The sequence below is a fragment of the Malurus melanocephalus genome, unplaced genomic scaffold (genome assembly GCF_030028575.1).
Source record: "Malurus melanocephalus ecotype Western Australia unplaced genomic scaffold, MMel_1.1 scaffold_62, whole genome shotgun sequence".
Lineage (NCBI taxonomy): Eukaryota > Metazoa > Chordata > Aves > Passeriformes > Maluridae > Malurus > Malurus melanocephalus.
Window position 1 is genome coordinate 2,201,576 of NW_026623294.1, and position 16,878 is coordinate 2,218,453.

Consider the following 16,878-nt stretch of genomic DNA (forward strand, 5'->3'; position numbering starts at 1 on the left):
TTACTGTGTCTCTCCTGGTTATGCAGTTAACACTTAGCTTGATTAAGCATTTAAGTGTTAATCCTGCCAAACTCTCTCAGCCTCAGTAGGGTCCTGTAGCAAATGAAACAGCTCRTGTTAGTGCTGCTTCTTCCTGCTTTTGTGGCCACTGGTCACTTCAGTGCAGACTCCTTCTAGTGACAAACTAACCTGAAGATTCCATCAGGCCTGAGTGAAGACAGAATAATTTCTGTGCTGTTGTACATTAGACCAGACCCAGATCGAGCAGCAATTTATTAAAAAAACCCAACACTTTCCCTCTCCCTTCACTTCACTATTATTTAGAAGACCAGTCTGCAAGTGTAGGCTTATCTTCTATACAATCCATGAGAACACACTAAAGAGTGGGATTCTAATTTGCCAATCTGGATGACAAGCTTAGGAGAAGTACACTGGACAAAAGAAACCATCACAAGTAAGTCAGTGTTTAAGGAATTTTTATTAAACCAAGAATTTTATAATCCAAATTATGTTTCTTTGCTCAGCTAYCAATTCTCACTGTCAACTAAAACAGTGGTGATATTCTGAGCTTTTCCACAGTAAAGAATTACAAAATTAAAGAAAGGAATGCTTTAAATTTTTGTACTGTGCTGAAAATTCTTTTCCCCTGGGTTTATAAAACATTAATTTGTATTTTTTATTTTACTATTTTTTTTTAAATTTTAAATCAATAAGTAATCTAGGACTAGCACTTGTTTTGCTAGCCCTGGCGTTGCTCTGTACGTAAGCTTCAAAGTTTCCTTTCCTTTTTTTATTTATTTTATATTTTGCAATGTTTTTCTCAATATTTAATAGTTTTTCCATGTTTAGATTTTTTTTTCTTCGGTGAAGCGAAGTTCTAGATTGTAGTCCCGGATAGTTCTGAAAAGAAAAACAATGTTGTCATGCTTTAAAATGAAAGCAGCACTTTGTACGTTTTCTGACATGCATTTTGCTGCTGTAAGCCACACAGCACTCCGGACTTTCACTGTATCAATGATAACGAAGTTCTTTAGAAGCAGGGTATCAGAGATCCCCCACACATTTTTCAGGGATATGAAAGTATTCAAAACTCTGTGATCCTTGGCAAGACAAAACTGACTCTAGAACTGGACCGTACCTCAGACAGCACTGCTTTAAGCACGATGTTACTGTGATTAACCTGACTGCAGGTTATGTCTACTCTTGAGACCAGCAGACTGAGGCTTATCAAGTAACTACCCTAGCAGTATTTTCAATTTCCAATTACTAAAACATCRTGGAGTGGATGRGAGTAATGGTTTCAAAGTCTAGGCATCTTAATTTAGGAGAGACAATCAGCACTTATCTCTATTGTGAGAGTGTCATTACCAAAAAAAAAAGTGTAAAAAACAAGACTCAAATTCYGCCCCGAAAAGAAAAATTGCAAAAATTTAAGTTTTAAGAAAAAAAGAAAATTCTACAYGATCAAATGTTAAATGCAGGCATCTCAATGATAGCCACAAATGTGGAAAGCAAGTTCACAGGCAAAACCTAACTAGACTGAAGGAATAGATTCCTTTTTACCCTCCAATTCACATTTCTCCTCTGTCAAAATTGTGTAAAGGTACCACCATTCGGCTCTATTACACACAATTAATATACCAACCCCACAGAAGGCAACGAAGAAAAGTCACAATTTTAATTGACATTAAATTTGGCCAAATGTGAAGTCAAGACAATATATTGTTTAGTTTTCACATTCTGTAGTGTTTCAGAATTTGGCAAGAATATACAGTATCAATAAGSTCTTTAATTTTTAAGGAAAAAACAGGGTTGGATGACCATTTTAAGCTTATTGCAATTCCAGTATGGATAGTAGCATTTGACAGAACTGCCTGTTTTTGCACATGTGCCTAGAACTCCAGAAAAATGTGGTGTTAAAAACAATGACATGTCAGTAGCTTTTACTGTGTGAGCACAGAAGGTTGTTTACCATAGCTGCTACTTCCTGTGGCTGCAATGACACAGAGCCTGGACACATGCTGCTCACAAAGCCATGGACCAAAGACTTGCCCCAGTCAACCTATGGAACTACAGTGGTCAGAAGGCTTACTTACTAAACACTTGGAACCCCAGTGGGATTATTAACTGCCTTTTGAGCAGCCTCTTTAGCTTGGTGGGCTTGTAGTACGGCTACAGCTTCATCAACCTGTTAAGTAAAAAAGAAAAATTAATGAAGAAAAGCTTAGCAATTTCTGTATATTTAGTACAGTGTAAATTATACATATAAGCAATGCCTGCATGGTTAAAAAGAAAATGAAGAACATTATGATTTCAGTTCATGCAACAGAAGTCATTGTCACCCTTTGAAAGAGGATACTCTTGCCTTGAGCCACTGTTGCATTGCTGTTACTCCACTGTGCCAGCATGAACACCTGTTAGATCAGTGTGGACTTAGCCACCAAACCAKTGCAAGGCAAAAGTCCACCTACCTTCGAACGAAGAGACTCAGGAGACTCGAGCATGTGGAGGAGTTCAGAGTTGTCAATCTCCAACAACATACCAGTGATCTTACCCGCCAGAGTAGGGTGCATGCTTTGAATAAGAGGGAATAGACGTTCACCTAGAGAGAAAAAAGTTAATCAGGAACAAATCCAGGCGAAATTTAAAGGATAAGGGAAATAAGCACCTTCTTTTACTGCAAAAACTATTTACTCTGCATTTTAAGATTGATAAAAGTGTACTTTGACTGTCCTGCTACAATGCATAGAGAAAGGTACCATGTATTACATACCTAACATCTGCTTTTGTTCTTGTGGAGGGGCAGAAGCCAACATGGAAGCAGTCAAGGGTTCCTGACCTTGCACATGGACAGCAGGCTGCAAATTATTTAACACCATATGAAAATTCAATTGTTTCCTAGTTATGTGCAGCTTCAAATAGCCAATATTTCACAACTCAGCATAAACAATGCCTACAGTGTCAGAAAYCTCCAAGAAATTACAATTATGTCTATTTAATGAAATACTACTGGTTAGAGCCGAATGATCATGCGGAGATAATTAGAAAATGTCCCACTGAGGAGCAAATACAAGACTTTAAGCTAAAGTATAAGGGAACTGAAAAATATGATGCAATACAGGACAACATCCTGTCCCAGGTGAAATTTGAAATATACTTAACTCCTTAGTGCTTTTACTCCACTGCCATGATGCAGAGCCTGAATTCTAGAATTGTGGGGGAACGGGGCCCCACAGATTTTGATTTTGAAATTTAGGTAATCATTGTGTATGATTGAAGTTTGGGAAAAGAAAAGGAGTGTTAATTGTTTATATGAAGGAGGAATGCTGTATTTTTGAGAAAAGTAGATTAGAATGTAGAATTGATAACGCAGGTGGTTGAAAATTGTAAGTATTACTAATATTGTAGCTTTTACAAACTTACTAATTATGTTCTGATTACTAATTAAACAGCTGTCTCTTGACCAATGTATGTTTGACACAAATGTGTACTCTAGTTGCTAAAGTAGATAAAAGAGGCTTGTCCCACAATAAAGCCCTTCTTTCTTTCTGTTTTTTCACCCACTTTTGTATATTTTATATCTATTCTTTTTTATCGCTGTTTGGCGCTACAGCGACATAGAATGACAACTTTTAAGTGCCCTCCCCACCACCCTCCTCATTTTCCTCTGAAAAGGACATCAGTAAAAGCACAGAGCAGTTCCCAAGATCCCATACCTGCTGCATAGCAACCTGGGGCTGTGTGTTGAGATGCTGCTGAGGATTGCGAACACCCGCAGCGTATTTGTACTGTGGTACTGTGCGCACGGCAGGTGTAGCTGCAGTAGCTGCTGCTGCAGGACGTGGACCCATTGTTTGTGTTGATGTATTAGCTGAAAAAATAGTAACATAACTCCATATGTGAGTAATAATTATAAWAAATTTTTGCCTAACAATCCAACTTGAACCAAATACCTAATTTAGGTATTGTATTTTAGATTCATTTTAATAGTATTGGCAACTGTCACATCACTGGTCATATCTGAAGGTTCAAACCTTGAAATTTACTGGATGATACTTTCCAGTCACTTCACTCATKAATTGCTTTTTTTATATGCTTTGAAAAATCGTCAGTGAGAAAAAAATCCACTTTGTCTCACTACTAATTTAATTTCATTATAACCTTAAGGATGTTTGATTTCCTGAGCACATTATGTCAGTCATTCCAAAAAAAGATACTTTCAGGAAGTAGCTGGCTGTCTAACACATTCTGGGAGAATTATACCTCCAGAGAGTTGTGGACTCCCCCCATCCCTGGAGATGCTCAAGACCAGGCTGGAGAGGGTTCTGAGTACCTTGGTCTAGTGGTGAGTTCCCTGCCTCTGGTGGCGGGGGGGGGGTTGAACTACATGACCTGCAAGTTCTTTCCAATGCAACCCAGCCCATTCTGTGACTACAATAAATTCTGGTTCATTCAATGATATGCAGATTTCATATTCATGATACTGTCTCACAATATATATAATATACATCTATGAAATGTATCAGAAAGAGCTAAAATTGTATCATCTCAACATTTCTACATGCAACCTATTATTGTAATTGCAATGATGTTTAGAAATGACAGAAGCCATCATACAGTAATACTGAAGAACACATAATAGGTGCTTCATCCTTTAGAGACAGRATCACAGCTGGGGTCTTAGCTCGGACAGTATTTAAAGCATTTACTAGGTGATACTAGCTTACTCATTAGGATGAGTCAGAAAAGGAGGACATGTTACCACCTATATGAAACTTAAAATACTTCTGCGAGACCATTCTGAGCCAACAAAATTGGAACAGAAGTCTAGCACTTAAAGTTTGCATAAATTAAACTCACCAACACGCTGCGTTGACATGACTCGCGGAACTTGTGAAGAAGCTGGTCTCATGGTACTGAACGGTGGTCTGGGTGCTGCTGGGCGGATAGCACCAGGCATGTTTTGGAATGCTATGGTTTAAAAAATATATACTGTTACATGCTGAAACACAGTGGTCACAACATGGTAAACAGAAGACTGATACTGCAATGCCATGAAAATGTATTTGGAACTGCAAAGGTAAATGCTATGGAGTTTTCAGCAATCAACRGGAAGATGCAAAGAAGTGACTTACGATGAGGTCTGGCACCCTGAGCAGTCCAGCGAGGACTAGGTCTAGCAAGTTGAGCGAGCTGATTAGTAGGATAGTACGCAGCACGGTTCTGAGTCTGCCAAACACAACAACATCACTTAATATTGCTGTCTGTGAAGGACATGCTGAACAGCCCATCACCCTTCTATTACGAAATTAAAATGCTGAATCATGGACACATACTAACAGTCAGATTTACTGCTAAATCTAAGCAGATTCTACACACAGTACAAAATACTCAGTTACTCATTTCTACACATACCTGAGGAATAGCTGCCATGAAGTATCCTGAAGGAGGTGCTGGCTGGTAGGGRTTGATTACAGGATTAGGTACAGCTCTGACACTTGCCATCCTCTGCATGTACTGGTTGGTGAGATGAGCTTGGCGCTCCTCTTTACGCTGGGCTAGAGCTACATACAATGGTTTAGTAGCCACAATTCGACCATTCATTTCTGTGACTGCTTTGGTGGCTTCTTCTGGCGATGAAAAGCATACAAATCCAAATCCTTTGCTGCGGCCACCTTCCATCATCACCTGGCAGTATAAAATTTAGTTTTAGAAGTCCTGTGTCATACCTACTCAACTTTCATGAGTTTCAGCTTACTAGAAAGTGAGATGACAGGTTTGTTTTACTGAATTTTTTAATAAAAAACAAGTATTATTGTGTAGCTAACTGTTACCTGAATACAGAAGAAAATCTCAYTGAAATAATAATGAGCACATTACTGCATTGGAAAGACGTAATTTTTCTCACTACTTCGTTTATTTCAAGAAAGGATAGTGTTTAACCTGACATGTACAATATTCAAGAAAGCTGATGCCCACATTTATAGTGGGTCACACCTATTACTGAATGAAATAAATCCCTTTTCTTTGATGACAGATCACTACTCATTTTCAGAAAGAGGATCAGCACAACCTATGAACTTTACCTTTGCACTAGTGATTGTACCAAACGGGGAGAATTCTTTGCGGAGACGCTCATCATCAATCCCATCATCAAGATTTTTCACATAGAGGTTTACACCCTAAGAAAACAGGCAAGTTATTTTTAAAAGCAAGTGCTCTGTGTAGATCTCAAAAAACCATATAATAGAGTTAGTCCTCTTGATTTAAAACTGAACCTGGTATCTGGTGATCCTGTCCTGCTTCATTTGCTCAAACTTGCGCTTCAGCTCCGTCTGTCTTTCCACCTTTTTCTGAGCCCGGCCAACATAGATTTGTTTTCCATTGAGCTCTTTCCCGTTCATCTCATCTACAGCCTTCATTAATAAAAAAGTTAGCAATGTTTAGTWTGCCAGCATTTTTCACACATACAAAAAAAGTGCAATTCAAATATAAAAATATAAAAAGCTACATTAGGATTCTAGAATAAGAGCTAATCCGTCTTAAAATACCAGCAATTGAAACAAAATACCACAAGACTTCCTCACTTATGGTAACATGAAAATTGCTTTCAAAGTATGCTTGTCTTGAAGGCAAGTCACAAGGGATGCAAAACACCTTTTTTTATATGAAACTGGAGAAAAAATCCAAGTTGCAAGAACTATTTCTCCAGCCTTATCTTGCTAATGGCAGAGAAAAGTAAGCAAATAAAGCTGAAAAGCTTTAACTCACCTGSTTCCAGATTTAAAACTAACATCTACTGAAACTGTAATATCTGTACAATCTTTCTCTACTGTATGTTAAGCTACAGAGAGCACATATAGCTTTTTTTCATTCTTCATCTCTCATTAGGAAATACATACAAGTATGAAAATATGAACTTTTTCCCTTTATACTGTTTTGAGTTACAAGTATTAAGATGTGAAAATTGGCACATTTACCCAATTAATTTAAAACCAGAAGTCATCAGTTCATTGTATATATTTATGATCAATGCCATTAAACATTTACAGAGGAACTGGAATTTTATGTTATTTAAAACACCCAACAGRTGATTCTGACTACAGTAAGAGAAATTATTCATCAATTAATGAATGTAAGACTGAAAAATGTAGAAGTTAAACAGGATTTGTTTTAATCTTTCGCTTGTACACTTGAAATACTGACCAATCACCAAAATGCCTTTTGAAAAGCTAACTTCATTTGTTGCCATAATTTGTTCAGTACTGTATTTTTTCCAGATGCTATGTCCCTACTGTCACAGTCAACTGACATATCAAAGCAACCACTTGACAAAGAACTAAGTTGTACAGCATACTGGTGTGTTATAAACACATGAGCAGAAAGGACCCTTCTTCCAAAGTCATCCCTTAGAGTAAAAGCGACGTCACAAGGTTCTACGACTGTTTTCTTACAGCTGTGCTAAATATGCCTTATAAAACTAACAGTTTTCCTGCTGACTTGACAGAGCTACAGTTTGGAAACACAATTCTTTCTGTCTTGCATGAACATTTTGTGCAACCAAACTGGATCCAGTGATTTAAAGATGTAGTAATTTACTATGCTGTATATTGCTTAGCATGAGGGAGTCCAAATATCATTGAGACCTTTAAGCCCAGCTACAACAGGTTTTTTAATTATTCAAGATCCCCCATTTCCACACTAGTTCCAGCTTCTCAGAGTATGTTGACTTAATAAGCTCCTCAGATCAACTGACAATTGCTCATAGGAAAGCATTTTAGATGACAGAAACTGCGCTGAGTAATTTAGGGAGTGAAAACCTSTTTTTGCAGTGTCCTTGACCAACTAAAAAAACAATCACCCAATAAAACTTATTATTTGGGTCTCAGTTACGGAATTCCTAAAATTAAGTTGAGAAACTTACTTTTTGGGCATCTTCATGTCTTTCAAAACTAACGAAGCCAAAGCCTTTGGATTTTCCACTCTCATCAGTCATAACTTTCACACTTAAAGCAGGACCTAAAAAGAAAATTAAATACTTAATCTTCATATGCAGTGTATTCTTCTTACTTTTTGAACATCCTCTTTAGAACATGAAATTTAGTTTATTTCAYTTGTATTACAAAGGACTCCTGCACCAATAAATAGTACCAAGTAAATGTCATCCATTAATATGAAATTACTAAYTTGTCTCAATAAACTTCAGCCATTATTGCTGAAGTCTGCCATGCTGTATTTCTTTTCTACTACACTTTCAACCAAAATTTCACCTCAAAGTGAATGAAATTTGTTTTATCATTAAAAATTATTTAAAAAGTATTAGCGCTTCCATCCTTTGAAACAGGCACTGAAAAAGCCAGAGGGAGGCCTTGCAATTAGGTAACTTTTCACTATATATCCTGGCAAAAGGCCATCCTAGGTCAGCAATTCCAAACCTCTGAAAAATTGCAGTTCAGAGCCTCAATTGGAAGCAGCTAATTTAGCTGTAGCTGCTAAATTCACTACTGTTTCAACCACAGATACTTTTAAGAGCAGAAAGGAATTTCCTGCATATAGTGCTTAAGGCTGCTACAGGGTATCTCTTGAACAAGGCTTCCCCTTGCTTTACATAATATCCACTGGAGAATAGCAAAAGCATACGGGGAAAAAAATTTAAAAAGAAAAAGCTGAGGTTGAAAATAAAATGTGAAGAATCTGCAACTGCATTTAGGGTTTTGCCATTTCTATTTTGGTGGTGACACATTATATACACTACTAGATCATGGTCCTATGTCTGCTGTAATTTTCCCCTGCGCATAACCAAAATCCAAGGCAGAATCATACCACCTGGCACTGGAATAGTTCCTCATAATTTCGTATTAGGTCAACCACCACAATGCAACTGAATAACAAAGGTGGTCTGCAGGTCAATGAAAGCAACAGTAAACTCGTTTATCACACATCCTACAGGTGCATTCATAACATCAATTTGAACTAAAGCAGACACTTCACAATTTTCAAAAAAATTGCAGAACGCATAGACACTATTTTCAGATTACTGAAAACAGTTCTGATGGCAGGATCATATATGCGATTCTGCCTATTTAAAATTCAGGTATTACTGCACTTTTGAATCTGAAACTGGAATTAAGTACCAATTTTGTGACAACCTTTATTACATTTTCAAATCAACATCAGACAGCCAGCTGATTCCTTGTATTTCAAGGCACTGTACAAATAAGATACAATAGTAAGTTGAAGTTCACTTGTGTTTATATAAACTTTAAGACATTACCAAACTTGCCAAAGAGTTCCTTAAGTCTCTCATCATCCATGTCTTCTCCAAAATTTTTGATGTAAACATTGGTGAATTCTTTTGCTCTGGCTCCAAGCTCTGCCTCACGTTCCTTGCGGGATTTAAACCTTCCAACAAATCTAGTTGCAGGAAGAACAGAGTAACACAGATTAAAGCAAGTCTCTCAAGGTTTAAAAATTTACTTTAATCCTCTAGCACCTTACTCTTGCTTAGTCTTGTTCACTATAGGTATGAAATTCTTTAGGTAAAGCATTTATGATAAAGCTCTATCAGAAAAACAACTCCACTATCCTTTGCTAYATCAGCATGTTTATCACAGTTACGAGGCACCAAAATGCTTTCAAGCCATTGGCGAGATTGTTCACTCTTACAAAACAGCCTTTGACAACAGGAGCTGGACAATGGAGAGAGTACTAAGTAAAGAGGCTAAACAGAAATTCTAGATAACAGCATAATCCCTCTGCCATACTAAAAACTTGGCAGTCTTAAAGCAGTTACTGCTCTCTAATCCAGTTTTTAAGCAAGGGATATTTAACTAACTGCCCCCACTCCCTTACACACCTTTCCAGCCTATATCAAAGACTGGGGTTTTTTAGGCATAGTGAAATAAATAATTCGACTTGCTCTCAAGTCAAATACTATTGCAAACTRGCTGTGAATACCAATGGTTAGTTCATACTGCCAGAGAAAGACCAGAACCCAGACTTAACATTCTGCAGCCCAAGGACCTGCCTTAGCACAGACTGCACAAGGCTGACACTGATTCTTGACCCTTGCAGACTCCTACTTCCAAATTTTACTGTACTAACTTCATAGTTCCAAATTTGGCAAATGCAATACAGCAGCATACATTAATTCAATAATTTTTAAACTTTGACAATTTCACCCAATTAATAGTAAACAAGTGTAGTAAGAACAGAAGTGCAGTGGGTTTAGTATATTTTGGTAGTGAGTTAAGTGTTCTAACTGACTTCTGAAAGACTAGCCTGAATAGAAGTTCAAAGCAAAATTAACTCTCCTGATGTAGCTCACCCATGTGCCTTAAAGACGTCATGCTGACAATTTTTACTAATTCAAGGTTGTATAAAGATGGAGATTTAATACAAACATCCACAGTATGACAGTCAAGAACAGAACAGACAGGAAAACTAAAGGCTCTAAATATTTCTTCTCGCTGTATGTGGCTTCATCRATCCACCTCTACACGTAAAAATAATCCTTGACAGTAACCTGGTGCTGATTTCTGTTATCCTTTTTCCAAACGCTAAGTATTTAAAGAGCTGCTCTTTTGCAGTTTTACCAAATACCAAAATGATCACTTAGGCACTYGCTCCCCCAGCCTAAACATTATTGAACAACTTGCCAAGTAAGTTTTTCCAACAATGTAGAACAGTGATAATGTTTAAAACATTATGCTTCTCTAAGTTTTATTTTCTATTCCCTAGATATGTCTATTATCAGACATTCACATAAATATACTAGTCTAATCTGACACTCTTTAGYGCCAAGTAATGGTAACTCTAAGCATCAACACACTCCAAATTATGGATAACACCCCTACCTCACAACTCATAAAAAGGAAGTATTATTCAGAATACTCAATGGATTGTATTTTCATCTCAGACCAAGAAGGTCAGAAAAGAAGGGCAGATTCCAAATCTCCATTACAGTATTGGCTTGTTAATACAATGTTTTTTCCCTCCGGAGTCCATTATTTGCCTTTTTGAACTTGGTCTGCCTTTAGAATAGGCAGGAGATTCAATTCTTAAAATCCCTAGCACTAAAACTCTACATATCYTTAAAATTAGAAATTTTTAGAACAACCTCCCTTTCTTAGGCAAGCTTTTAAACCTTTGCTGTAAAATGCATTTCAGTTTGCTGATCCCCAARTATGTTATTTATGTACTTACACTTTGCGATCATTAAGCAGCATACCATTCATTTTTTCAATTGCTCTTTCTGCAGCTTCCTGTGTCTCAAAGTGTACAAATCCATAACCCTTGGATCCATTTTCATCACACACCACCTATTAATGAAAAACCTTGTTGTAATATCCACGGAGTGTTCCCAGCATAAATTGAGGAGTTTGTGTGCCAATACAATTTATTTTCCACTAACCTTACAAGACAGGATGTTCCCAAAAGCAGAAAATGTGTCATACAAAGCTTTGTTATCAATTGATTTGTCCAAGTTTTTGATGAAGATGTTTCCTACACCACTTTTGCGTAGAGATGGATCGCGCTGAGACCACATGATGCGCACTGGTTTGCCTTTAATGACATCAAAGTTCATGGTGTCCAAAGCTCGTTCAGCTGCAAAAACAATATAGAATTGGAAGAAAATGTTAGTTACCTTAATAAGCACACAAATACCAGCTGAAGCGCAATTCTTAATAAAATTTTTACTATTTCAAGTCCAGCACTATCACCAAGATGCACACTCAAACCTCCAAAATACTCTGCTGTATGCAAGGAAGAACTGGCAAAAAGTCATCAGYAAAAGCTGCACTTAGGAAGAAGCACAAGTCAGTGGAGCAGGCTGTAGAAATCCYGTTAGCCCAAAGGACTGGGTCCCACTATGAAAAGATGGTACAGTGATATCAGAAAATGCAGCAAGTGGTGGCCATTACAGAGTACTAACATTTGTGAAAATCAGCTGGCTTCTCCCACGTCACATAGATGTATACGGTGTCAATAAACACGCTTTTAGGGGCACTGCCTATGCCTATACGAGGTTTTTTTTGCAAACACTAATGTAAGAACACAATACCAAAATCCCTAAACTGACAAAATTTGTTTGCTMGGTGGATGTTGAAGCTTGGTTCAGGCAGCTGTCCCACACAACTTCCTCAGTGCCCAAAAAAATCTGTGATGAAATTCTGGGCAAGAGACAGTTCAGAGATTCAAAACTAGCACTTACTTAGTTTTGAGAATCTTGAAAGATATATATAAAAGCTAACAATGAAATACATATGAGTGCAATGAAGAAACAAGTATTAAAACAGCATACCAGATAATGTAAACCAGATTTTGTTATTTCACTGGAGTAGTTTTTCYAGTAAAACTCCATAAGTAACTTTTCAAATCCTGCATGTAAAATCTCTGAGTATTTAGATGGGGAAGTATCAAGACTTGTTCAGTTTTCACATGTCCCTTCAAAGTCACAAGACATGTCTGTGATGTTAAGTCAACAATATGTTTCAGCAAAAAGAGCAATACATCCCAAGTACAGCAGTTCCTTTTAATCCTTGCTCCTCTAAGTCTGGAAGAACACTGAAAAAAGTCCCAGTAAGTATCTGAGGTCACATTCACTAGTACTAATTCACTTCGCTGTCATTTGCAAATATCAGAACAATATGATGTTAACAAGATTGAAATCGGCTTAATATTAGTTTAAAAACAGCAACCACATCAGTTTCTATTTTTCTGGGAGGAGCAAGGGCCAATCACATTATGAAAACCCATATTTGATGTTTCTGCTCTTTAAGTGCTACTTTTATCTTGAACTGTGTTGTTGTTGCGTATCCTGGCCAAAGACAACCTGCAATGAGCCTGGGGTTCAGCTGATACACCATATTTTACATCCTTTCTTGTGACATTTTCAGATTAGAAATAAATTTGAAGATTATATTTTCTGAAAGACATCCGTAGGCATTAAAGAGATGGACATCTCACATTGTCATGGGGAAAAAGACCATTGATACTATTACCATACTCACATGACAGTATCAACTCAGCAACTGATTTGCCACAAATTACAAGCATTGCCAGTCTTCAAAGTAAGTTAATAAAGCTTTCAAAAACTTTAATATAAATTAAGCAGAAGAGAAAAGGCAACCTAGATCCTATTAATGAGAAATAAAAATCATTGGAAGGCTCCCCTACAAAAAGTGGGGATGTGGGGAGATGAGGAAAAAAAAAGAAAATAAAAAGAAAAAAACCTTAGGATATCAGACTGGCTGAAGAAACTTGTAAGACTTCACTACTRCCCTTTTTTTRTTACTGCCAGCRCCAATAGATGTGCCAGCAACAAACAGTTCATTATTTCCAGAAGGAGTAACAGGGCTTCCTTCCTTTACTAGAAAAGAGGCTTTTCTAATTCATGCTAATTGCTTCTAGAATAATCTTGACACTCCTCAAAAATGTGTGTTCTTAGACATATTTCTCAACCATCTGATTCAAAGTGGGTCCATGGGTCCTTTGCAAACATTACAACTCTTAAATAGTGAGTCTGTGTCTTAGACCACTGCAATTTCTCCACAAGGGCAGCATGGAAACTCCAACAGCTTCTCTCACACCTCCTATGGAGCAGAACTACAAAAAGTTTAAATATTTCAGCTTAATCAAYACCACACTGTCATTCCACGGTAGTTTTTTTAAAACCACGACCGAGACTCCATTTACAACTAGGTATAAGCTACTCTCATTGCAATTCCCAACGAGTGAAACTGGCTTACTTTCATTACATTTCAGTCATAAAAGRCTGTGCCAGTTGCAGGAGGCAGCTCCATTCAGCAGCGAACTTATTACCAATGGACACACCTACCCGGGCTGTACTTCTGCTGATTCTGCTTGAGCTCTCATTGAATGACTCACCAGCTCCATTTTAGTCAGGAGCAACTGGACAGTCCACTTTAACAAGTTCAAAACCACACAGAAGATGCACTTAAAGCTATCCTGTGCTAAAGGTAAATATCAACAGCTATGAAATGAAAAACCTCTGGAAACATAACCATTCGAAAAATCCAAAGGATTCTGATGCAGTTTCAGATTACTCAAGAATATTTCTAGTTTAGTGATTAAACAAGATTGCCCGAGTTTCACTACAGACTATGACTCAAATTCAGAAAAGTCACAACTCTGAAATGYGTGCATACCTCACAAATGTGTCATCAGGCCTAATTAGCTTTTGGAAGAGCTTTGAGATCCCTCGTTTACAGACAGCTGGTAATGTCAAGCACACCTTCAAAGACGTTTTTCAAAACCCAAGGTAGTTGTTACCAGCTGTTTAATAGGCACAGCCTGAGATGTAGCTAAAAATTCAACTAAATCAATAAAAGGTGTCTTACCTGAAATCAAAGTAAAACCAGTATTATTGTAATAACCATTCATCCTCAAAACTCCTATTTCAAGGTTTCAGTAAATGGACATAATGASCTATTAAAAAAACTCCAGCAAATGCTTTCTAGGTATTTGCCAAGAATATAAAAATCTCAAAATTTTGAAAAGGTATAATCATGCAATACCATTGAAGTGTATTTTAAACAACTGCTTTCAGATATGTGCCAGATGCAGGTTTGATACAGATGAGAAATACTTTCAGCTACACTTGTTGTAGACTAAAATACATGTTTCCCAAAGTCTGAAAAATACGTATAACATTTGGAGTAACACCACCTTTCTAAAGAGCATATTCAAAAACTCCGAATTAAGCACAGCTCGGGTGAAAAAGCTGTGTTTGTTCCCACATTTGACAAATTACAAACCAAGTCACAAAATACACTGGTTGCTCAACTAATGACAATGATAAAAGTCAGCCCTTATTGAACTCTGTCAATACAAAGGAGAAGCAGCATCTGAATCACCTTCAGCTTATGCCCTGACATTAATATATCACCATACTGACCTGTGCTAACCCCTTATTTTTCCTTTGAGAAACTGTACCACTCATTTTTATTGAATGAAAGCAAARTATGTCAAAACAAGCATTCAAATTGTCTCATCCTAAATGGCTGAATAAATCAAAAGGTCTCTGAACTGAAAGAAGCGATAACAGGTGGAATATCTGTCTATTAAGAAGATGTGACAATAACTTTTACTACTTACATACAGATACCATGGGTACACCAAAGTCTGATCTGATAATGGCTGTATACTAAAGTTAATTCTGAAAGCCAGTTAAATCTAATTGCTTGAAAAGTTTGTAATCGAAGTTTCTTCAATTTAAGCTTTCATACGCTTGAAAATAGGACCATTATAATAGAAAGTCCTTTACTTAACTGTACTTGAAATCATGTATTTTCTAGTCAACCATAAAAATAACTATTTTTAATTGGACTCCATAAAACGCAGAACTAGTCACATTCGGCTCTTTTAGTRAAACAGCCTCCAAATGGATCACACTGCGCTCCCAACATGACCAAAATTACACAGAAAGTTTCTTTACCGATATAACWTAAAAGAACCACCAGCACTTCGCAAAAAAAAACCCCAAGTTTCATAAAAACAAGACTTGGGAAACAATTTCAGAGAGTTTAGTACGAAGAAACATAGATGAGAGCACAGCTCGGGCTCCAGCTACATGMGGAAGAAGTATAAGAAGGCCTAAGTAGTTTTGTGCCCTCCCTGCACGTGACAACCCAGCCATGGTGTTTTAACAAACGCTTCGGCCTGGACGCCTATGAAACTACCCAGCCACGCCGGTGCGTCCTACTTCCTTCTCCCGGCCTCCTAACCACGCACTCATCACACACACCCAGCTCCTGCGCGGTTATTAAAAGGTGCTAATGACTGCGATGTTTTCCTCAAGCTACCCTTCATCTCGGACGGACGTGAAATGCCGTCCGCACACTCATCCAAAACCCCCTCCACGGGAGCGRAGGCAGCCCCGCCAAGCCCCGAGGGCTCTCCGGGCGCTCCCCCGCCCATCACCGGGGCCCCGCGGCCGCTCTGAATCCGCGGAAGCGCCTCCCCCCCGCTCCTCCGGCCGCCACGAGGCGCGGGCGGCCCGGGCCGCATGTGAGCGGCGGCCCCGCCGCCAACTTCCCCCCGCACCCCGCCGGGTCCGCCCCGTCCCGGGCGGCAAAATGGATGCGGGGCGGCGGCCGGGGCGGGGGGCAGGGGACAAACATGGCTCCGCCGCCGCCCGCGGCCCGGCACTCACCGTCGGCGGGCTGCTGGAAGTTGACATAGGCGTATCCGAGCGAGCGGCGGGTGATCATGTCCCTGCAGACGCGGATGGAGAGGATGGGCCCGGCGGGGCTGAACTTCTCGTAGAGCATGGCTTCGGTCACGTCGGGGTGCAGGTCCCCCACGTAGAGCGAGGCCATGGGGTAGCTGGGGGCGCTGGGGTTCATCCTGCCGCCGTCTCCCGGCGCGGGGGGGGCGCTGACGAGGCGGAGGCCGCGGCGGTCGGTGCGAACGGGGCCGGCGAACGCGGCGCGGGGCCTCGGACTCAACGGCTGCGGCGGGTGCGGCGGATGGGCGGGCGGGGGTCGAGTCGCTCCGTGCGGGCCGGGCGGAGCTGGCGGCGGCGGGTGCTGCGCTCGGCAGGGTCGGGCTCGCTGTGTGTCTCCTCTCGGCTGCGCCGGGTCCGGGGACTTCGCTTCACCGGGTTATTTTATATCAAACCGGCCGTTTGCAGAAAGGTTGTCGGGAAGGTTGGATGAGGAGAGAGGATTATTTTTTTTAAAAGGTTTTTTAAGATTTTTGGATTTTTTTTGGCTTTTTTAAATATTTTTTTAGTAATAAATGGTGCTGCGGGGCCGGGCCGGCGTGTCCGGATGGTCCGGAGCACACGCACTGCGCACACAGCTCCGACGGCGGCCGGGGGACAAGGGGGCGGCCGCCGCCCCGGCCGCGCTC

General features: G+C 39.4%; 1 protein-coding gene across 1 annotated transcript; it reads right to left on the reverse strand.

Annotated features, from left to right (window-relative positions):
- Nucleotides 1-459: 459 nt before the first annotated feature.
- On the reverse strand, nucleotides 460-16,868 carry PABPC1 (poly(A) binding protein cytoplasmic 1). The gene is made up of 15 exons (XM_057366283.1): nucleotides 16,178-16,868; nucleotides 11,414-11,607; nucleotides 11,206-11,321; nucleotides 9,275-9,414; nucleotides 7,925-8,019; nucleotides 6,279-6,416; nucleotides 6,087-6,182; nucleotides 5,416-5,688; nucleotides 5,136-5,229; nucleotides 4,861-4,971; nucleotides 3,717-3,871; nucleotides 2,774-2,858; nucleotides 2,472-2,602; nucleotides 2,097-2,188; nucleotides 460-900 (listed from the first exon to the last, which is right to left on the reverse strand). Coding segments are annotated over exons 1-15 (1,914 nt in total). The 5' UTR covers nucleotides 16,371-16,868; the 3' UTR covers nucleotides 460-899.
- Nucleotides 16,869-16,878: the final 10 nt, after the last annotated feature.